This window comes from Lichenostomus cassidix, chromosome 20, assembly GCF_008360975.1.
Source record: "Lichenostomus cassidix isolate B80296 chromosome 20, HeHo_3.0, whole genome shotgun sequence".
Lineage (NCBI taxonomy): Eukaryota > Metazoa > Chordata > Aves > Passeriformes > Meliphagidae > Lichenostomus > Lichenostomus cassidix.
This window is the reverse complement of record NC_139500.1, coordinates 9,412,936-9,436,722: the sequence shown is the minus strand read 5'-3', so window position 1 is coordinate 9,436,722 and position 23,787 is coordinate 9,412,936. Positions and strand designations below refer to the sequence as shown.

General features: G+C 42.5%; 1 protein-coding gene across 1 annotated transcript in view; it reads left to right on the top strand.

The window, feature by feature from the left end:
• TOP1 (DNA topoisomerase I) overlaps window positions 1–23,787 on the top strand; it is a 65,431-nt gene that overhangs the window by 24,216 nt on the left and 17,428 nt on the right. The window contains exons 3-8 of the mRNA XM_085079444.1: window positions 4,920–5,022; window positions 14,577–14,703; window positions 15,237–15,295; window positions 18,000–18,095; window positions 19,805–19,880; window positions 20,843–20,940. Of these exons, the coding sequence (XP_084935570.1) occupies window positions 4,920–5,022; window positions 14,577–14,703; window positions 15,237–15,295; window positions 18,000–18,095; window positions 19,805–19,880; window positions 20,843–20,940 (559 nt within the window). The remainder of the gene's footprint in view (window positions 1–4,919; window positions 5,023–14,576; window positions 14,704–15,236; window positions 15,296–17,999; window positions 18,096–19,804; window positions 19,881–20,842; window positions 20,941–23,787) is intronic.

The window sequence follows — 23,787 nt, the reverse complement described above, 5'->3', positions numbered from 1 at the left end:
ATTGAGATGATGCTTCAAACAGATTAAACACAAGCATACTCACTATTAGAGGTATTTCTAGGAAGAGGAAAAGAAATTGGGATGTTTCTGGAACCAGAAGGAAAATACAAGAAGTCCTTGTCCACAGAATCATGTAAAACATTTTAAAAGAACAAAGGAACCTCCCTGTAAGCAGGTTAATGAGCTATTAAAATTGTGCCCACAAAAACTTAGAAGAAGGTGAACAGAAAGACAGCAAATCTGAAAGGCTAATATTTATCTGGAAAAGCTACTGTTGACCAGAAATTGAGGTTACCACGTGTTAATTCGCCAGCTACCTCACTTAATTGGGGAAAAATTAGAAGGACCCAGATTGTGCTCATATCCTTTTTCTCAATTTGTTAAAAAAAAAAAAGATCTAATGCAAAGTGATGGAAGAGAAATAAAAGTGGGTGGTGGGAGTGGGATAAAATGGCATCTGTAGCATCCTGTATCATGTGCCAGCAACTACTCTCTTGACAGCTGTACTGATTGGGCATACAAGAGTTTACACCCCTCTCTGATTTCAGTATTTTATTACAAAAGGTGCTGTCAAAACTGAAATTAATGTAGGAAGTAGCCCAACTTTCCTTGATTGTGACATATAAGTATTTTGGGAGGTGTGCAGGGACAGGTGTTCAGAAGTGTTTTTGAGGCAAATGAATTTGTCTCGTGAATTAAGACATCACAGTCCTACATAATCATTTTGTCACCAGACTAATTAAGCCAAGCGTTGTTCTCATTATGAAAGGGGATTGCTCACCTTTGCTGTCTGTTGGGACTTTTCCTCTCCAGGTAACAACTGCTGGAAAAGGCTTTCTTTGACTTCATCCCTGTTCTTGCCATGCTGCAGCTGGAGATGCCTGACCTTTTAGAGCTCTGTTCCTGGATAAAGAGTAAAACTGCCCTGTTCCAGGCAGACATATATACAAGTATTGCAAATAGGGTTATGACTCAGCCTTTCCCCAGGGACTCAGCGCTGGAGCGAAGGCGGAGAGGGGAACAACACAGAGCCACAGACCAAAAGTGCTTAGAATTTCCCATCCTTAAATCAGCGTCCTTGTAATCTAGCAGAGTTAAAAGATGAATCAACTCTACAAAAATGCAGAGCTGCTCGTGATTTGTTGGAGGTACAGGGGAATGGCAGGAATAGTCCAGGGATTGCGGTAATCTTTTGGAGACATACCAGGCTCAGCGTTAACAGACAGAGATCCAGTGCCAGAGACATCAAGCTTTCTAGAACAGAAGAGATGCCAAAAGCTCTGTTTGGGTTAGAGGATACTGAAGGGAAAGCCTCAGGGGTAATGGATCCTTGCCCAGTGAGCATAACCCCTGTCCCTGCTGTAACCTTGTGCTGAAGAGAGACTTCGCATTTTCAGAAATACTTAAATATCACACAAGCTTTTGGGGGTTTGAACTTTGCTCACAGTAGATGGTGGATTTTGCTAATGGTCTTGGAGAAGGAATAGTATTTATCCCCATGTTTAGTGTAAGAAAGAACAGACATACTTAATGGAAGACATAAAAGGCAGGAAACAAGTCTGAATGTGTGATAATGTCAGACCTCTTTCTGTAGCTGATGTGAGGCTGAACGTAGTCAACTACTAATCAGCTGCAAGCTGGGAGAGAGTTACTGGAGGCTGGAAGATTCTTCTAGGAATCAATATGCTAAATATATCGAGGAAGATACATTACAGACAGGAGCACATCCCGTTGATTGCCTGTGTGCTGATGAGGCTTGCAGTGAGGTGGCCCCGTTCCCAACTCAGTCATCTGTTGCCTGTGTAGTTCAGTCAGTGGTGATGCTGCACTGGTTCCTGGGAGTTGGGCACACAAATGGGAGTGAAATGGCTTAAACTTGGTTCATGTCAGCCACCCAATAACCATTGGCTTGGACTCCTAGATGAAGCCAGTCTGGGATGAAGCATTTTTGTGTAGAACGCCAGAAAAAATAATTCTGTCGTTTTTAATGACCAAGTCTCTTGAACTTCATCCAGCTCCACCCTCAATGAAAAAGAAAGACCGACAGCTTTAATGCCTTCTGAAGACATACATATGTCAGTTCAAGACTATTAAATAAACTCTTTTGAAGTCTTCATTAACCTACCTCGTGGCATTGCGTCAGAAAGCAACACCATGGAGTTTGAATGCTAGGCAAATGCTCCAGAATAATTTAATCCTTAGGAGATACTGCCTGGGAGGTAGACCTCCATGGAAGTTCTAAATTTAAGTTGTTGTTCATAGTGAGAGACACCAGGTAGCTCTGCCTTGACTTCTTTTCCCATCTGTTTTTGAAACCGTGCACAGGACCCATTGCTCCCCAGCCACTGTGGCCTTTGAGCCAGACTACCACTGTAGAAGACGTTCCTGTTAGCAATCCTGTGGCAGGCAGCAAAGGAAAGCTGTCTGGCAACAAATCCTAGCAAGCAGAGCTAGTTTAACTAGTCAAGCTTTTTTATTTCTTGCTGCAGTACTAGGCTTTAATTGTCTGAAAATACCGAATCATTGTAAGCAGAGCCAAGGGCTGAGGAAACAGATACCCAGCTCCAGCAGTTCTAGGGTATATCCCTCTAACTGCTTTCCAAGAGGAAATATTCATTTCAGCTGCAAAGCACAAGACAGCAGCAAGGAAATCTGGTGATCAAGGTAACTTGTTCTGGTGTCTGCTTCTATTAGTGAAAATCATCGTGTGGCTCTGAGCTCTAAAGAGAATAGCACTGAGCGTGGTTACACACATTTTCCATTGATTGGTTGATAGGAAAAATTGATTGTGTGTGTGCTATACAGTGACTGTACATAGCTCTGCGCACAGCATCACGCTGGTTTCTCTCGCAATTTACCTATTCATCAAGTGTAAATAGCTGCTGTTTGCTGCAGCCGGGGCTGTGGGAATCAGTGAGTAAACCCTCTGTGGAATAAACCCCAGGCAGTTTGCAAACAGCCAGAGCTTCCAGCTCCTGGCTGAACTGAAGAATCATAAGTGTGAAACGCGCTGCGAAAACATTTTTGCCAGTGAAATGTGCGTTGTCCCGGTGGGAAGAAGGGCTCAGAGAAATTGCTTCTCTGCAGTTCAGAGCGTGTGGGTGTCCAGTCCCCACACAGTTTGCCAGAGATGCCTGCAGACTGTGCCTGCTGCGAAAGAGATTTTGCTCTTTAGGTACTTGAAAACTCTTGGGTGCCTTATGCTGTAACACCAAATGTTCCACCTAACCTGCCACATGCCTGTTTACCAAAATATAGAAAACTTAAGAGCTGTGATTTAGATGCGTGCACTGTGTACACCAGAGTGCTAGGAGGTATCACTGAGTTCAGGAGGGTGGAGGAAAGGTGCAGAAGGCAACTTGGAGGCTTGAATGTCAGCATTCCCATGTTGGTTCATGTTGTCTTTCTGCAGGTGTCTGAAAGCAAACCCTGAAGTTACAGAAAGCAATAGGTTAAAATCATGTTCTGTGGGTATGTTTCCTCTAAATCCATTGGAATGTTTTGAGGTTATAAGAGCTGGTGTCAGTTAAGGAGAAAAATGAATTTGTGGCGAAAGACTTGGAGTCAGGAGGATGAGGCTTGTTCCTGGCTCTGCAGTGCATTTCCCATGTGACTCAAAGTCACAAAATCCTTTTGTTGCAGTTTCCTATTCTTAGTGCAGGGATAGGAGCTTTTTTAGAGGCATGGTAGCATCTTTACAATTAATTTAGCATTAATACCTTACATCCAAGCTCTCTGGTGGAAATTCTAGCAGTGGTATTTCAAAAACAATTGCCAAAGCCAGCCCAGCTTTTAGGTTTCTTGAAGAGCCTGCTTAATTTTGGTTACTTTGAGTAGCATGTTCAAAGCAAATCCTGGGGAGAGTCTTCAGGTATGCACACATTCCTCCCATCACACTGATCTTGACTGTAAATGGCTTTTTGAGGTGGTTTAGAGGTGCTAGTTTAGCCTCAGCTCCTTTTTTATATACTTGTAAAGAAATGGTTGTAAATGGGTTTATTTACAATTCAATTATATGCTGCTCTGTTTCTGTGCTAAATTCATTTCCTTGTGCTTTAAAGGACTTCACTGTACAGCACAGTTGTCACTGAGGATGGGAAGTGTCACTCAGAGCAGAAACTGATAGCAATAAAATTACTGTGTTCACATAGATTCACTTGAGTGCCAACTCCCATTTCTGACCTGTCACATAATTGGAACCAACCCTGACCAGTGTAGGTGGCTGACCACCAGCGCAGCTCACTCGTTACAGCTGTCAGGTTGGATTTTCTTGGTGGGGCTGTTATCAGAGGGAAGTAAGTGTATCCTGCTGAAGAGAATTTTTGCTCCTTTTCTTTTCACCCTTTCTTTTCATCTTCTGCCATTACTCCCCATTTTCCTTGCTTTCTGCCTGTCATGTTATGTACTGTTGGGGATAAGAATAAAATGGTTTTAACTCAGAGCAGGAAGAAGGGAGGGATGCTTTGTCAAGATTAAATACTTCTGGAAGTAGAAATCTGAAATTTTGGGATTCAGCAGGCATAACGCCTCAGCTTTATGCATTATTCCTATATCCTTTCTGTGTATTCAACATGAATACTTGGAGGTATAGGAAGTCAGGCTGCCCATCTGCTAAATAAGGTTGAACTTGCTGTATCCATAGGTATCTAGTTAATGGAAGGGTTGCATTTCTTCAGGGTCTGTAAAGCATTTAAAGGTCGTTGAACTAAAGACCATGTAAGTGCAGCTGTTGCCAAGATGAATTAACTTGTGCTGCAGGAACAATGAATCCATTTAGAGCCTTGGAAACCAAGATTTTTGTTACAAACTTTGAATCACAGAAATACTAGAATGCGGTGGGGAAAAATACAGAGGTTCATGAGGGAGGTGTGGAGTTTTCTCCCGATTTAATTTCTTTTGTTTTGCCTCTCTGCTTACAGATTCTCACAAACACAAAGATAAACACAAAGACCGAGAGCACCGGCACAAAGAGCACAAGAAGGACAAGGAAAAAGACCGGGAAAAGTCCAAGCACAGTAATAGGTGAGGAAAAAGTGGATCAAGTCTTCGTAGGCTAAAACACCATTGAATGTGCATCCTTGCAAGAATTACTCTGATAATAAATGAGTATGTAACTGCTACATTTTGAGTGTGGTTTATGTAAGTGTAGGTGCTTTAAGTGATTTTTGTCATTGCCTGCATTTCCATGTGGGTGGCTGAAGCAGTGTATCTTGCAAATGTGAGCTGATACTAATGTATAAAAGATTTTTGTAGCTTAGTGTTGTTAAAGGTGTAGAAAAAGCTCAGCCTCACCTTCATGAAGATTGATCGGTTTTGTTCATAATCTTTTGTGTGTGGTTCCAGTTGTTTGTCAGAAATGTGAAGTTCTCTTCGTGCTGGTATAAACCCTCACTGCCTTAGTGTAGTGACCCCCATGTGACCACTAAGCCTTGTCATAATTAGAAGTGCTTGGAAAGATGGTCCCCTGGAGCCATGGGGATGTCCTTGGCCTGCCACCACAGTGGCTGAATATCTCAGCTGTGTGAGGCAGCACTGGGAAATTCTGCTGGGTTAGATGGATTTAAAAGGATCATGTGTTTTGTCCAATGTGATTTATACCCCACACAGCCACTGTATGGGGAAGCTGTTTGATGCCAGCCATTTGCCAGGTCACCCACACTGATGTGGTGGCCTGTAGCTCTTGAGCTGATGAATTCCATGGTCCAGTTGCTCACTAGGCTGGGCTATGAGCTGCAGGAACCAGGATGTGGAGGTGTGTGTGATTATTTGGTGTGGTGGAGCACGAGGCAAGTACGCCACAGCAAGGATGTTACTCAGAGAAGGTTTTCCTCATCGTAACTCCTGACACTCAGGTGTCATGGAGCCTACATTGCCACCAAAACTTGCAAAAACAGTCTCTGGAGGGAAAGCTTCTGGTGTGACACTTGGTGGATGACTGATAGTGTTTATGCTGTGGGCAAGCGAGTGTATTAAGTAATTGCTGGGCAACTATGATAGCACTGTCCAAAAAGGAACAAAAAGGCTTGTGTTAACAATGATTTCTATTAAGAAGCATGGAAAGGAGGAAGTCTGTGCAGAGCAGTGGGTTTGTTTCATTGGGGTCACAGTTGATTTGAATTTTCTGTGATCTTTTGAGAAGTTACACAAGCCTACTGTTCCATAATGTGTCTTTTTTTTTTTTTTTAATTAAAAGATTGATGGGGGAAAAAACCCTAGGCCAAATAACTTGCATTTGCTGGCTTTCGCAACAAGGATGAAATGCTTTGGACACATTCTTTGCCTTTGCTCACACATCTATATTGCCTTTATTTCTAGTTTCCATTTTCCTGATCATCATGCACCCCAAAACAGACTGCCTCACATTTGGAAATGTTCATTGTTTCGCTTGAAAAACCATTCTCCTGCAATCTTAGCAGAGCACATTATTTTGTCAGGAGTAATGTAAGCACTGTCATTAAATTCCCAAATTCATTAATGATTTGACTTCATTTGTGTAGGAGTTGGAAAATGGTCAGCGTGTTTTTAACTGGAAGAACTAATTACGGCTCATTACTCGAAGCTGATTCTGTAAACAATAAGTGCCAAAACAGTGGGAAGAAGATAGAACAGCTGTGATGTTTTGTGAGGTGTAGCTCAGGCGGTGATATATAATCATGCCCTATCTTGAAGTACTTCCTTCCTCCCTACCATGTTATCTTGAAATCCCTCTGAGAAAGGCATCATATTTTCTAGGCACTGTGCCTTAAGCTCCCAGTTGTTTTCATGTTTTCAAGTGCTCGTGTGTCCTGTTGGCACAGTATCTGCTGCACCCTCGGGTCCCAAAACAAGGTCCCTCTCTGGGGGTGGCATCACTGAGTGCATGCATGTGCAGGGGGTGTGTTCAAGGCGTTTTTTGGGGCAGAAATTACACAATAATGCTTTGCCCCTCAAGCTCCTTCCCAAGGGAGGACTTCACTCTCCCTGGCTGAGTGCACACTGTGGTGTGTTTTCTGCCTTTCAAAGCTGCCACCTTAAAAATGAATGTATTATAGTGCTGAATCTTGAGATTTAGTCTTGAAGGTGGTTCTCCAGAGAGATAACATACATGGACATGCTTGTGAGCCTGTTGCTGAAATTTAAGCATTTCTTCCCTAAACCCTTTAATACAGCTGTCATCCATGCAATTCCATAAATGTAAGTTATGTCTGTGAGAATCAGATTTTAGGTGACCATTGTTCCAAGGAAAAAAGCCTGCCTGTTTGTACTGAAGTGTCTCCTTTGACAATGAGAAACAAGTGAGAAATAGCCATGAGTCTGCTAGAAATCAAAGAAAAAATTCTCAAGGAAGCAAGAATGCAGGCTTTTACAATGGTTTTTACCCAAATGAAGAATTTTCAAAGCACTTGATAAAAGGCTGTGTAAATTAATCCTTTGGAAAAGTTTACTTTAGATTTATAGAACTGCATGTAAATCTTCACAAAATCCATTCTGTATTTCAGAAAAGCTGCTGTGTTACTGTCAAAGCTGTGCTGTATCTTTGGTAGCTCTCAAAAGAGGTTGAACGGTGCTTTAGCAGAAATCCAAGCCATTGTTTTCAGGGAGACTTGAATTGGTACCTTTGTGATATTTTATCTGCGGTGTGTGAAGAGCCTGATTGCATTCTGAGAAGCACAGTGCACACTGGGCACAGTTAAGAGCAATGTGTGGTTGTGTTTGAAGAAGATCGTTTTTGTGTCTGTCTGTAATAGTTTGACAGTTTCATTTCCTGTCCTGTACTTAAAAAAAGGCTTTTAAAATAAAACCTGCATCAAGAAGGCAGAACAACTCCAATGCAGGAGAATAAATGTTTCCTGTATCCAGACTTTGAATGATCTAAACTGCCAAGATAAGTCTCCAAAATACCTAAAATAGACAATTTTGATTTCGTATGACAGAAGTGTGTGGAGTGGTATGTAGAACTACTTAATTTTGGTGCTTGCTTTCCTCCTCTCCCACTCACAAGATGACACTTCTGTGTCTTAACCACTCATTTACAGCTGTAGTAAACTGGGAGAGAACATTTGTGTGCCTCAGACCTTCCTATCACCCCTCAAGGAAAGAAAACGGAAAGCCCACTTAAGAACAGTCTGTATCAGGGAATAAATCCACATCACTATCGAGCAAAGTGGATTTTTTTGCTCCTTTTCTCAGCCCTGTTCTTCCCGATCTCCAAACAAAAATCTAATACGCATCCATTAAATATAAATGTCAGTGGTTATAAAAATAAAATGAAACAAATCCCATGTGGCAATAGGTTTCTGATCTGTGGGAGTTAAGTGTTTCAGGCAAGTAGACCACATAAAATAATGGAATAACAGGTCCTTTGGAGCCAAGCCTTGTTAGGGACTGGGTTGGAAGTGTTGGCAGTAGCAGGTGTCTCTGTGCCAGGTGTCCTGGGCTCTCTGCATGGAGAGTGGGCTGCCAGGAGCCTGAGGAGGGCAGAGCTGGCTGTGACAGGGAATGGGAGCAGAGAGGCTGCTCTGCAGCACTGAGCCGTGCTGTCAGCATGACAGGCACCGGAGCCGCAGGAAGAAAATCTTCTGTCAGATTGCATATTTCCTCCATTTACTAAATCTCTCGTGATCACAGCTTGGGATGAACCGAGGCGTGGAACACAGAAGGGATTCACAGACCCCAGTCTTCACTGGCATCTTCTAATTTTATGGGTTTGCTAGGAAAAACACAGATTCCGGGCATTTGCTAGCCATGGATGAAGATAAATTTCAGTTCAGATTTCTAGGACAGCTCTTCTGGTTTATTACGTGATCCTGATTGGCTTGGAATGGTGTGCATTGGGGGCAGGAAGAGGCAGGGATACCCAATGTAGGGGTAAAGGCAATTTTAAAAGCAGACTTCACACCTGCTGTTCTCTAGCATGGGTGAGTTTGTTTTTTCTACCCCATTTTAGTGCACAGTTCACCTTGAGCAGCTTTCTAATGTGACACTGCTTTCCAGTAGCAAAAATATTTGCTTTTTATTTAGAAGCATGCTTGATACTCACACATCCATAGAAAGCATGTGCTAAGCATGATCCTCCTTTCAATATTTGAATATTGTTCTAATTTCTAAAGTTTTTATCAGCTGTTATTAGCCCAGCTTTTTATCTTGTTCCTCTTGCTGAAGGCTTGATCTCTTATCTGCGAAAAGACCACTGGGAAGAACAGTTTCAGGTTGTTTTACTGCATTGCTGGAAACCCAGCAGAACCTTTGGGGCTCACGTGTTTATTCCCTGTAATTCCCTATGATAACCCTCTACCAGCATCAAATCCTGCAAGCCAGCTGAAAACCTGTCCTTCCCTGGAGTGCTGCTGCTTTGGAAGTGCTCCCTGCGCAGGCAGCTCTTCCTTGGTGTGCATTAGCCTGGATGTGATCACAGGTTTCCATTAATACAGTCTTGCGTCAAAGCAGACACGGGCTGTGTCACCTGTGCCCTGTCCCCATCGTGATTTAGGCTGCTCTGAAATCACAGCTCCCTGTTATTTTACGCTTCAGTTGTGCTGCAGCAGCTCCCGAGTAGGCACAGCTCCGATGGCTGCCGGCTCTGGCACTCGCTAGTAGCAGATTCCCTGTCACGAGCTAATTACAGCAGAGAGAGGAAATAAGAGACACTTGAGATAAAGCATCCTTCCCAGCTTGTGGTTTTGAAGCTGGAATGGAAAGGGCCTGGGAAGGGATTATTAATGTACATAAATGGCACCTGAAGAATGCAGTGTTAAATTACTGCGAAGCTGTTGCAGTTTGAAGGAGGAAGCTGTGATCTGCACATCTGCTGTTCTTTGGAAACACTTTCCACTTGTGACTTTCCCATGTGATCTCGGCCTGAGCAGCTGCTGCCAGGTGCCTGGGCTCCCTTTCTGCCTCTCCTTTCTCCTGCAGGCATCCTCATTGGGAAATATATCTGTGCTTACAAGGGAAATGGCTGCTTCTTATGTATTTTCTGCTTCGTGTGCTTCAGCCTGAGCTCTCCACAGCCTTTGGATGTCCTTGTTCACACTAAAACTCTAAATGGAGGACAGTCAGCAAGCTGGCACAAAGGATGGAGTGCTTCAGGAAATGTGTGTACTCACCTGGCCTTTGTCTGAACTAAGCCAGTAGTACCACAATACACCTGTAGATGATGTAATCCCCTGTTCTGCCTGTGTTAATGTGATCCCCCGCTGTACTTTTGTTACCTTAAAAAACCACAAACAGTGCAGGTTTGTCAGCATTAAACACCTTCAAGAGGTATAAAGCTCTGAGTGCTGTTGCAGTGATGCAGCTGCAGTGGTCTGGGTGAGAAGGAGGATCTTATTTTGTCAGCAGGGCTGGCTATGAGCAGTTATTATGATCCAGTTTTCCCGTTTTCAGGCTAACTTCCCCTGAAGCTTCCCTCTATCTTACGGGGGTTTTGCTGTCCTAGTTCCATGACTCCAAGCTGGCTTGTTGGCAGAGAGGTATGTGCAGGAAAGGTAACAAAGGATTCACAGAGCCCTGAACAATGAATTCAAGATAAAATTAGCACTGTGCATGTGATCTTAAGACCATTTTGCCTGGTTTCTTCAAAGAAAAGGGATTTTTTTTTCCCCAGTTTTGAATTGACCAGGAAGATAGACTTCTGATCTTTAAATTGTTACCAGTCCCTCCTAATAATAGCTTTGGGGTTGTCTGGAAATAGCTTTCTGATAGAAGGTTGAAACTCCATCTTCAGGGTAAGGATGGCATCCTGTTGCCTTCTCTTTTCTTTTGAGATTAGTGTGGTGGTTAAATTGCGTTCCCTGTAGGCTCACATGTGTATCTGAGCCAAATGAAAGACCAAAGCATCTCAGTTTGACTGCAGTTAATATGTGAGCAACTTGCTTTGCTTTGGGAGAAGAAAGAAGTTACTATTCTAAGGATTTTTGCTTGAGGCCTTTGTTATCAGCTCATTTCCAAAGGGAGCTTTTCTGGGAGATGGAGATTTCCATCCCTCCAAGAGAAGAGGGTACAAGCCTTCCTTGATGCACACGTCCAAAGTTTTGTGCTGAGCTGTTGAAGAGCTGTGGTCCAGTGTCTGGAAACACACAGGGCTGACAAGCAGGCTACTTACAAATAAGGGAAAGAAATTTATGCTCTTTTAACATTGGAGTGAAAGTACATGATATCAGATTTTTATCTAGGGAATTCCTTCCAGTCACCGGGAGCAGCAGCAAGCAGGACCTCAGGGCCAAGCCACCAGTGCTGATCTTTGGAAAATGAAGCTGCAGAGTGAAACTGGAGACAGAGTTTCCTTAGGTTATCTGAGCCCACATTGCTTGGGTGAGAAATTTACTGCTCATTGCAGAGCAAAGGGGAAGGATAGTCTCATGATAAAAAGATTAAATTAAAACCAACAACTAAGACTGAATCGGGAAGCCAGACTTCTTGATTCTGGCTCTGATGCTGAAAAATCTGAGAAACTGTGCTGAAAAATTTAGATTAGATTGCATGACAGCTTTTCAATGCTGGCCACTTACTCTCTTTCAAGAGGGATGTCATTTGAGCTTCCACTTACACAAGCCTAAGTTTTTAGAGGTTTTAGCACTTTTTTTTATTCCAGCTGTAGTCTGTAAGCATTCAGCACACACAAATACTGTCTCTGCCTCTCTAGACCAATGGGATTTTCTTTCTGTTTCAATCTTAGCTTTGCAGATGTAGATTGTCATCTATTTGCTTTTAATTGTGCTTTGTGTGCATCCCAGGGCTCTTCCAGTCACATACTGAAAGCTAGTGCCTTTGGCTGCTAGAGAGAATGAGTATCGTGCTTTGAAAAAACAAAATGTTTCTCTTACTTTTTTTTTGCTATTCCAAACTCCCAAGCAGCAGCCAATGCCATGAACTTTACCTCAGAGCACTAGCTCCAGTGATTGCAGTGTGTATCATGCTTTGAAGATGCAAATTATTGTCTGAGTAAAACATGTTATTTCACGTGGGATTTAAATATCAAATAAGAACGAGTCAGAAAATAAACACAAGCAGACTTGAAAGGAGCAAGATAGGTCTGAGCCTTGTGTGTGTGTTTGTTATGATTTTTCATGTGTGTTAGAACTGCAAAATTACAAAATGGTTTGGGTTGAAAGGGAGCTTAAAGCTCATCATATTCCACTCCCTTGCCATGGACAGGGACACCTTCCACTAGATCAGGTTGTTCCAAGCCCCATCCAGCCTGGCCTTGAATACAGGCATAGGGCATCCACAACTTGGAATGATATATATGAAGGCTGAGTATTGATTATTGATATTGAATGTTATTATGAGTATTGATTTATATATGTGAAGGTTGAGATAACTCTTGAATTGTCAACCTTAAATCTTTGGCAAATCAGGTACCTGGCATACAGATGCAAGTGCAAGATATCAAGTCATGATTTCCAGCCCTTCCTAAGTTGAAAAATTACTAGTAATGTGTAGGGTTTATGCTTTCAGCCAATCAATGAATCTGATTAAGGCAAAGGAAAATCAAATAGGTGTCTTGAGCTTGGAATACTGATGAATAAACAGGGTGCAGAACGTGGGATGACAGATCTGAGCAAGAGCAGCAGGCATGTCGTGGATTTCCAAGATCAGTGTCAGGATGTTCTGTGTCTGTACTCTCATGTCCTGAGCACACTGTACATAACATGATCTGCTGGTAAGAATAGTCTGCAGTTGTTGAGTCTGCTCACAGGCAACATGTGGTGCTGTGTGTCTAACTACAAGCATTTCTGGAGTGCCTGGTGCCTTTTGATGTTTAGATACGCCTTCACTGCTTTGAATGCAGAGGTTGCTAGAGAGTTAAAATGAAGCTGGTTTCTCTTGCTGCTGATCTCTTAGTGTCACACAGTATGTAAATATACTGATTTCCTTCAGAGATGGATTTTCATGCTTTAGCTGCTTGGGCTTGGAGGGCTGGTGTGTGTTTATTGAATTTATTCAATGTATATTTATTGCAGTGTTATTATTCAAGCTACTCTCAGCTTGAATTATTTAGACCTTCAGCACGTTCAGATCCATTTGTCCATGCTGGCCTTGGAGCTGTAGGCTGGGTGTGGGTTGGTGTATTTGTGGCTGTGATTGCCTTGCTCCTAATCACACACAGACTGTGGGAACTGGTTAATGTGCTGCTGGTTTTCTCTAGCCATGAACCCTTTTGCAGTCTGTTTTTGTGATAGAAAGAAGTTTCGAGGAATCTATAATTTTTAAAAATCATGCTCTTGTCCAGCATTCCAAGCTCGTTTTTCAGAGCTATATTCATCCAGATTGGATTGGGCTTGCACCTGAGTGTTGAAATAACTGAAATACGGAAAGGGCCTTTTACTAGTAAAGCTTAATAGTGCATTTTGTAATCCTAAGGAGAAGCACAGTGTGTCCCAGAGAACAGTAGTGATGGGAGTGAAGTGCCGAGGAGGGAGAGTGTGAACAGCCAGCATGAGGAGGGCAGCTTGGTTGGTGCCTATCCATGCTGATTTACGCCATGCCTTTGACCTGCTAAAGCCCAGGGTAACCTCAGGGAGTCCACACAACCTTATAAGTGTGTACTGAAGGCCTGTAGAATTGCCAGGCTTGTTGCTTGGCTTCCATACCGCTGCTGCTAATCCTTGTGGCCAGTTCTTGATGTTTCTATTCTGAGTCTCCTGAGAGTATTGCCTCATTTTCTGGCTTCAAGGTTTGTCATTCCATGAGAAACCTCATTTTCATTTGAAAACAGCCATGTGTCTTTCTAGTTAAGAAGAAGAACTTGAAAATGGGATACAAATTTATCCAAATGTCTCAGAAATCAGAAGTGGGTAGAAACAGAATAATAAAGCTTGATTTTATTCTCCTTGTATGCATTTTTCTCCTGTATTCTGACTGAAAATTCTAGGTATTTAAACTCTCAATACTCCTATTCATAACACCAGAGTACTAACAGACCAGACTCTCACTTGGAAACACCTTTGTTGGGTTCTTGCCCCTCAGGATGGGGCTGTTTCAGCAGAGCTAGGCTAGCCATGGTCGCATCAACAGCTCCAGCTGAGGACTGCAGCATTATTCCTGCCTTTTCTGTTTGACTTTGCATAAACACAAGGACATCACATATCCTGTTTGCTCTGGTTTTCCCATCTGTTTGGGAATAATAGAGATCAGCGGTTTTCTCTTTAAGTTCCAGAGATGAGAGCTGCTACAATGACAAACTGTTGTCTGAGCAAAAGCTGACACGGGCATTGATGGGGCTGGCGGCTCTGTTCCAGTGACCTTTTATGTGGACTAGGAAAAAGAGGAAAAGCAGAGCCAGTGGGAATCCATCCTAAAGTGTTGAGCTTTAAGTGTAGCAGCTGTGGGTTTCCTCAGCAATCCAGGTTGATGGGGTGTTTCCTGAAGAGGAGGCTTGGGAACTGGGATTTGGTGGCATCTCTCCTGTTCTTCTTCCTCCCGAGGAGAATGGATGATGCCTGACAGGAGACTGTGGTGGATCTTCCTGTTAAGGTGATCCCCTCTTTTTTAGGGTTTGTCATCCTCAAAACCTGTGACTCTTTACAACTGGAAATTGTATTAGTCAAATCTCCTTGTGTTCCCCTCTGCAAACATGCTGTCTTGTCTTGCAGTGAGCACAAAGATTCCTCGGAAAAGAAACACAAAGACAAGGAGAAAACCAAACACAAAGATGGCAGCTCAGAGAAACACAAAGACAAACACAAAGATAAAGACAAGGAGAAGAGAAAGGAAGAGAAGGTGGGTGTCTCCTGTGGGAGAGACAAGAGGATGGGTCTGGCTCATAATACTGAATAGTACAAACTCGGTGGGTTAGATGTAGCTTGTACTCCAAGTTTTTATCAACCTGGAGAGAATTATCCCAATGCTAACCCAGACACTCTTTGTGGAGTGCTAGATATGAACTCAGGAGGGCTTTATCTGCAGGTATGTGAATGGAAGCAGTTCCACAGTGAGCTGTGTCCACTGACTCCACATTTTTTCCCCATTACATTTCACTTTGCCAAGCTTGGGTTCAGAGACAAGGGAGAAGCATCTGTCATATCACATTCAGTCCATGCAAGGACAAACTATATACTTCAATCTGCTGAGGGAATTGGAGGGCCAGTAAATACTGAATTGACTAAGACTTGCAGAAAATGTTGCCTCCCTGTCATGTAGGTCACTGAGGACTACAGGGGATGGAGATAGCCACAGTTCCTTCTGCTGTGTTGTATGTTGGAAGAACATGTGCTGGGCCATGCTAACCAGCTCCTACTTTTTATGTTTTTCAGATGAAGTCATCTTCTGGTGATATAAAAATAAAGAAGGAAAAGGAAAATGGTTTCTCCAGGTAAGGAATTGGGTCTGTGATCTGAAAAAAGCTGCAGTTTGACTTTTCTTAGGTGCTTAATGTTAGAATCTTCTCACTTGGTCTTGAGAAAATACTGGAACGCTCTTAAGCCCTTCGTAATATACATTCTTCTCAGTTCTGGGACTTGGTAGATCTGCTTATCCAGTAACTGGAGATGGGAGCTGTGGAATACCTGCAGTCTGCCTGCACATACTGGGTTTGTCTAAGTGTTAAGCAGCTGGATTCTGCTGGAACAGACTGAGCTGTGGGAACATTGGTAGCTGGATTTGAAAGAAGCTCTGTTGTAAAACTGGGATTTGAACCTTGCACAGTGTGGTGGAGGCAGGACCCAGCAAAGCCAGTCCATATTTGCCTTCTTTCTCTCCTGTATGTGACTGCAGCCTAAAGCCTTTGCAAAAGAGTGACAAGAGTGACGTGTAAAATCAGAAGAACCTTCAGGAAATGCAGATATGTCCTACTCTAGTACTAAATCCCCGCTAATAATAGAACCTCCTGGACTTGAGTGTTGTATCAGTCATGGATAAGTAGTCTGATTAAAAACATAAAGTGAGCAATTGATAGAAGAGTGCTTTTTCTTAATAGTCAACCAAGATCTCTTGTGACTTGTTTTCAATCCAGCCATTGGTTATTTTTAAGGTGTTAAATCCAGTCCACTGACTTACTGAAGGTGTGTGGTGTGGTGGATGTGTGCATCCATATCTGTTAGTCAGGAACAGCACTCAGTTCATTAATTCATTCAGTTTATGAATTCATTTAAAAATCAAACCAAACAAAATCCTTCCAGTCTCACCATGTTCTGTGGATACAGAGAGGTTGGGAGAAGGCACCTGTCTGGCCCATGCCTTTTAGGTATTCTTTGTTTTGAATGTGGCCTTTTGACATGAGTTCTTCCATCTGTTTCAGTTTCCCTGCTCCTATTTAAAAATGCAAACGAAGGAGTCAGGCTTGGCGCAGGGAAGAGGCGCCATCTCCAGGTCCTTTGGGGAATACTCTGGCACTAGGAAGCAGTGACATTTAGGTGTTTCATGGTGTAGCAGAGAGTTAATAATTCTCTAGCTTCTGCTGTTCAGCAGAATTGCATGGTGTGCTAATCTCACCAGGGATGTTGGATGTTCTCATATCAAGATAACTGAATCCTCTTTATGTCCAAGAGCATTTTTTCATGTGTTTGAGAAAAGCCTGGAGGAGCCATCACAATTGTGCCTTCTTCAGGGCCAAATGCTGGCTAAGAGTAAACTAATTATTTTCTTTTTTTTTCCTGCTGAAATGTTCTTTTAGAAATTCTGCAGAGAAAAATGTCTTCGCTCAGATGGTTCTGATTTTCTAACTTAAGGCTCGGTATGATGAGCAGCGTTAGAGTCTTGGAAACAATGCAAGTCAAGGTTCAGCTTGGCCATACAGTTCCTTTCTTTTCACAGACTCACACTTTATTTCCTCCATTACGAAATATTGTGCAATAATTCATTGTTAAAATAGATAAAATTCCTAGTGACTTTACACACAGTAGTTGTACATTTCTGCCTAAAAGGGAGAATATATTAAGTGGGACAGTTACCTCTTTTTCCATATATGTTTTGCAACTGTCTCTGTACTGCAGACTCATGTCTGCAACAGAAATGGCTTCATAGAGCAGCTTGTTTGTATCTCCCCTGAGCTGCATCTTTCAGCACTGCAGTAGCTTTAGAGCTGTGAAGGAGCAAACTGCTTGTTCTGCTTCATGGACACACTGCCAGCTAACATGAGACTCCCTGATGTCTCCTGCTGACTGTGGTCTACAAAGCTGAATGCTGCCTATTTTAACTCCTACTCCATCTGATTGCAAAATCTGCATGTTGACTTGGAAACTGAGTCAATTTGATACAGAAATTACTGATGGAACGTGAATAAGGAAGCCCGAGATGGCACTAAGTGCTTCCAAATGTAATTTTGGACTCTTTAAGACATCTTTTTCTTTATGAAGATCAGTGAAATGCCTCTGTGAAATCTAGGAGTAATGCGTTTGTCTAACAGAATAGTCTCTCTTGCTCTTATACTCTGGTTTTTTTCTTACTGCTAATGTCTTGGGATGTTAGGGCCAAAAACATTGAGCCTAACTTTGTGGTCTGTAGAAAGGGACAGGATTGTTTGCTTCCTGCAGTTTGGACAGTGAAAAGAGACTGATCTGTTTAACTTTGCCAAATCTTTGTTTCCTTTTCCGGTTTTCACATGCCTCAATATTTAGTTGGCAAAATATTCCAGGGAATAGCTTTCAAATCTTTGTTTAGTTGATAATCTTTTTCTCTCTTAGAAGGCTCAATAAGGATATTGAGTTGAAACTAAACAACATCCTGCATTTGGCTCCACACAGGCATTTCAGTTTTTAAGTGGATTTGAAAGTGGTGGAAGCCACAGTTGTTTTCACTCAAAACCTCAGAGAAACGAAATGAACTTTGAGCCATTGAAATTGAACTTGATGTTGCTTGAGAAATGGCAAATGTGTAGACATTGAATGACTCTCCTTACACAGTCTGAGGATATTCAGAGAATTACACATCTCAAGTCTTTGGGGTCTTGAGATGGCAGCACATTCTGTGGAAGACGTGCTTGTTTTGCAGATGATTATTTCTTAAAACTTAGTTGTTGCTGGTTTCCAAGAAACTTCCTCTTTGAAAGTAGAACCCTGTTTCTTTGCTTCTTTTTGTAGTCCACCACGTATTAAAGATGAACCAGATGATGATGGGTTTTATGCACCTCCTAAAGAGGACTCCAAACTCCTGAAGAGACCTCGAGAAGATGATGAGTAAGTGGCGTGGGTGCTGGTGACTTGGATGTTTGCCTTCAGTTTTAAAAAGAAAACATTGAGGGAGCCGGTGGAATTTCAAGTGATCAGCACAGACTTCCTGAGATGGGTACTGCAGGTCTGAGACCAGACTACTTATGCTATTACATGTTCTCTGAGCAGGGCAGGGATAGCATTTGTGCTGTGCAAGGCAAAATGCCATTACCTGCTACTGCAGATGGTGCTGTGAAATGTTGCAGAACTAGTAAATAAAAAAGAAAATCCCCAGAAGGCAGGTGAAGAGTGATGAAGGTTGTAAAACAGAAGTGTGAGCACGTGAGGTATTAACATGGCTAAGTGACTGCAGTGGTTTCTGTTGGATGAGGAAGTGCCTGCACAAGAGGCAGAAAATGCACTGTCAGCCTGTTGGCAGGCAGGGGAGCTTTGCCTGCACTGCCTGGCGTGGTTTGCCTGGAGTCTGAATGTGTCATGAGTTATGCTGAGGGTGATTGTCTCAAAGAGAAACACACATGACATTTGCCTGATACAGGAACCCACTGAAATTCCATCTGGCTGTGATCTGCCACTGTGTCCATCCAGCTCTTTAGGTAGTTTGTCCTTATTAGCAGTCAGGAGTTAAAGGGTTGGAAGAATTTCACTGTGGTGGCTCTCCATCCCTATGTGTCTCAGTTTTCAAGAGACATGGGTGGGACATCTTTTCTTTTGTGTAATCACTTGCTGCCTTCTGCTAGTTTTGTGTGACCTCCCATCTCATGTCTGCAATGGAAAGATTAAGAATTTGGGTGTTCCCGTTTGTTAGAGAGTGACAATAAGGTTGAGTGCCTATGGATGAGCATCAAGGGCAAGGCTGGAAAGGCAGATATCCTGCTGGGAGTCTGTTCCACACCACCCAACCAGGATGAGGAGGTGGATTAGCTATGCTGTAAGTGGCTGGCTGACTTTTCACCATTGCCAGCCCTTGTTCTTGTGGGAGACTTTAACCTGCTGGATATCTACTGGAAACTCAACACAGCAGAGAGGAGGCGGTATGGGAGGTGCCTGGAGTGTGTGGAAAAGAACTTCCTGTCTCAGCTGGTAAGGATAGCTGTGGCTTACCTACTGGACCTGCTGTTTACAAACAGAAGAGTCATCATCCCTTTAGGTGTTTAAGGAAAGACTAGATGTGGCATTAGGTGTCCTGGTCTGGTTGACAAGGTGGTGTTGAGTCACAGGTTGGGGTCAGTGATCTCAGAGGTCTTTTCCAGCCTCATTGGAAATGAGGTTGTGTTTATATAATTTGCCAGTACTCAATTTCCCTGTTGTTTGAACTAGTGGAGGATGCAAAAACTGAGCCTTGTGGGCAAGATCCCAGACTGATGACTGGAAAAAGAGTTGGGATAGAACATGCCAATAAGGTTTTACCCATTTATCCCATTCTTTGTAATCACTGGGTGGCTGCTAATGCTTTTGAATCGATTCTTCAGCGAGGACAATGTTTGCTTCAGCAGTGTGAAACTTGTGGAGAGGTATTGACAGTAACATCTTGTGGCTGTTGTGCTGGATTGGGATTATTGAATCTTGTGAGAGAGCAGGGTATAAAATTATATTATTTAGAAATTAAAAATGCTGGAGATACTGCAAGCTTCTGTACACAAACTTTGTCCATTTATGGTTTCATTTTATTTGTGCTGGAAAATGAATCACTTTCATCAGCAAGTCTTTGTTCTTAGTGCTGACTACAAACCCAAGAAAATCAAAACAGAAGACATCAAGAAAGCAAAGAAAAGGAAACAGGAGGAAGAAGAGGTAATGTGACAGACAAGTTTATTTCTATATTCCAGAAAAGCCAGGCTGTTTGGTGTGGAATTTTGCAGAGCCTTGAGAATCTTGATTTTGTCTGGAACAGAGCTGTGTGTGGCAGATCCCACCTATGGTGCAGGTTCACTTCTCTGAGCTATAATGTATAAAAAGTCTGGGGAACTTTCTTTCCTACCCTTAAAACAAAGGATGGGAGAAGATGCCTCCAGGACATGAACTTCCAGGCTGTTCCAGGCAATTCACAGTCCTTCTGTTAAGGAGCTGGCAGGGGGCAGGGCAGCCTTGCTCACAGCATGTGGTAATTGCACAGATGATGTGGCAGAGTTCAGAGGCAGGGGAGATGAAACAGAGATTAGATACTAGAAGAAAGCTTAAAGCATTAAGATGGAGCCTAGGGTGGAAGTTTCTTTGGAGAGGGACTTGGAAAGGTTGGCCATAATTTGAGACTTAAACAGCACTCCACATCTAGCAAAGACACCCCTTGTGAGACACATGTTGCAGCACCTCCTGGCAATAGGGTTAATTCTTCCCTTCAAAGGAAGTGTCTCAACACTGAGCATGCACCAGCATAATCCCAGAAGCCACCTGACAGTGATGGTTGTGCTCTGTAGCATTTGCCAGACCAGACAAACCAGTGTAGGCCAGGCAAGAGGTTCTGTAACTCAACGTTCCTGTGGCCCAGACTTGCCCTTATCAGGTGAGACAGAATAACTGGCTGTGTGCATTTAGCATGTCCCAAGTGTAATGTAAAAGAATTTGGCTGAAAACTTAAGTGGGACCATCAGCAGACTTTGACTGAATGGGATGACCTAAGAGCACATTTATGCAGTGAAGCCACAGGAATTCAGTTCTTATATACCCCAAGAGAGAGTCTTTTAGTTTTAACACATCTTTCCAGGGAAGGAGAAAATACAGTAGCTTGTTCTCACAGATTCTTACTCATTTTGCAGGACAGCAAAGCAAAGAAAATCAAGAGCAAAGATAAGAAAATCCCTGAAGCAGACAAAAGAAAGAAGCCGAAAAAAGAAGAGGAGCAAAAATGGAAATGGTAACTATATATAGTCAGTGCTGTAGGCTCCCATCTGCACCTGGACTTGCCTGCACCTCCCATGCTGGCTGAATAAGCACATCTGGCTTTCTCTTCTGTTGATTCATGAGGATTTGTTCTGAATAATTGGCTTACTTTCTGGTAAGCTCTAAATAAATATCTCATTCACTGTGTTGATCCTCTGAAGTAGAAGTGATATCCCTAAAACAGGAAATAAGTTTTTTGTGGGGTTGTCTGGGGGTGGTGGTTCCCTATCTGTGTCATGTAGAGGCTGCCTGTAATGATCAGATACCAATATTCTTGTGCCCAGAACCTGCTTTGTGCTGAATTTCTTCAGAGCAGAATAAAAGCTTCTAGGCTTGAGGGTGTCAGCAGAAATACATTAATAGGTGCAGTTGGATTACTGGATATATTAATATGTGCAGATGTGTTAACTGGTATTCTGGTAGAACTTACCTGTGTTATGCAGAGGTACAGCATGAGTAGGTGTCCACCTTTGCATTCTAGCTGGGTGTCAGCCTGTGCCTCTCAAAACTGCTTCTGCCTCTGGCACAAAAATGAAAGTTGATCAGATGACCAGTTAAGGTCAGGCTGTTGGACAACTGATTTCTGGAAATGAGTTTTAAATAGAAGACACTTAGTCTTGCCTAGGATCCTAAAGTAACATCAGTGAAGTTGTGCTTTCACCCACTCTTGAATTTTTTTAGAACCTTTTAAAAATAAATCTTGCCTTTGTGGTTCATTTGGAAGACAGACCTCTGATGCATCAGTAGTGCTTTGTGTAAGAAACCTGGATTTTTTTTCAACCCTCTGTAGTAATTTAAGCTGTTATTTCTAGATTTCTGGAGCTACTACTTGTGTGTTTTGAAGTTTTGGCCTTAGTACTTCCCTCATTTTAATGCATATGTACTTCTCAAAAGCATGTGTGTTTTCTGCCCTCCTGTAATGTATTTTTATGACCTTTCAGGGATGTTTCCATGAGCATTTTCTTTTCTCAGATCATTTAGATGTTTTTAATAGATCTGTAGAGTTGGGGAAAGTCTTTGCAATCTTCTTCAATCCTTTCAAGTTCAATCCTTTGCCCCTTTATTGACACTATTATTGATTCATCTTTAAAAAGAAAAGAATCTTCTGTAGTGTTTATAGTCTTTACATATTTCTCTTTGATTGTCAGAGCTTCCTCAGAACATCAGCATTTGTAAGTCTTTTTTATACTTGAATACTCTTAGAAACTTAGGTTTCCAGCCTCTCCCCAAAACTTCCCTTTCTCCTGAGCAATCCACTTTTTTCTTAATCCCTTTGACAGCACATTTTTAATGTGCTGTAACATTAACAAACTACAGGGACATGAAGCAATAGGAAGCTACAGAAAGTCTTTTTAAGCCTTAACGATCTGTTGTCTTTTTGGCTTTGTCTCAGCTGCCCTTGCTGGTTCTGTCTAACTTAATATTCTGTTATCCCAGCTCCCTCTCATTATGGGCTGTATCCTTGAGCAGCAGACCTTTACTGGAAAGCTGTGCTGTTCTCCCCTCACCTGCCTGGGCAGCACAGGTCCCTGTAGCTGTGTTAAGTTCTGCAGTTTGTGCTTACTGCTGAGGAAAACTGCCTTGGAAAGCACGTTTTGCAGAATTTGGCAGTAGGTAGCTGCATCCTTCTGCTGATGTTCCTGTCATCCATCTGCAGCTTCGTATAGTGTGTCTTTGCTGGACAAGGTTTCATCTGCACTTCAGTTGTTTCTCTTAAGGGCATTTTATGTTCCATCTGAGTCAATTTTCTGAGCATCTGATACCTTTTTTTGGCTGCTTCCTCGAGTGCTTGCTGCCTTGAGCATTTTCATCCTCACTTGTGTGAGTGCTTGATGCAGACATCCCCAAGGCACTGGCCTCATTCATCACCACGTGGAGCTCTTCCAGAGGTCATTTTCACGCCCCGTCAGCGTGTGAAGAGTGTGATCCAGAAGTGCACCTTATGAGCACTTCTCCCACCCTGTGTTACAGCAAGTTCATTTCCTTGAAATAACATATCCCTGGGGTATGTTCTGGTTTTTTTCCGAAGAATCTTCTATGTTTTCATGCCACTTGAAAGATCTTCCCCAACTTTTCCTTCATGAGCCACCCTGGCATATTTAGACAGGTTTGATGTGGGATTTAATTACAAAGCCTATATGACTGATGAGTTGTTGCTGAAATCAGAGACAGCTTTCCTAATAGGCAGCATTCTCCTTGCTCCCACAAAATCATGTGTAGAACGTTGCTTTAGAACCAGAAGCTGCCAAGGACAGTGGTGCTGTAATGCTCTTTCTGTTTGAAACCAAATGAGGATGAAAAATGAGCTACACTCAGGAGGCTTACTTTTACCTTTTGTCTTAATGCTTATGTATGATGTTTAGGAAGGTGGAGGTGGGATTGGGGATGATTTGTGGTCTTTTTGTGGCACACTTTCTGGTAGTTTTGAGCTTAGGAACTACCCCATGAATCCCATGGTTCCTTGTAGCCTTCCCAAAAGACACAGTGTCCTTCTGCTATCTATTTAAAATGCTGCCTTTCTAGTGCTCCTTTTACATGTGTCCTTTATAAAAGAATAGGAAGGGATAGAGGTAGAGAATTTCTCATCAGGTAAATACCAGAGGAATAAATTTAAAAAAACAAGAATGACAAACCTGTCCTGAAAAATAGTAACTACTGTGAATGATGCCCTTATTTTGTTCTTACTGGAATAAAATTGCTCATTGTCAGAGAGAAGAAGCTTTTTCTGGCTGGGAAGAGGAGAGAGTGGTTTAGATTTATTTTGCTGAAAGGAGCTTCTGGATGGAAGAACCTAGGCCTGTGTTTGACAAAATATTTATAT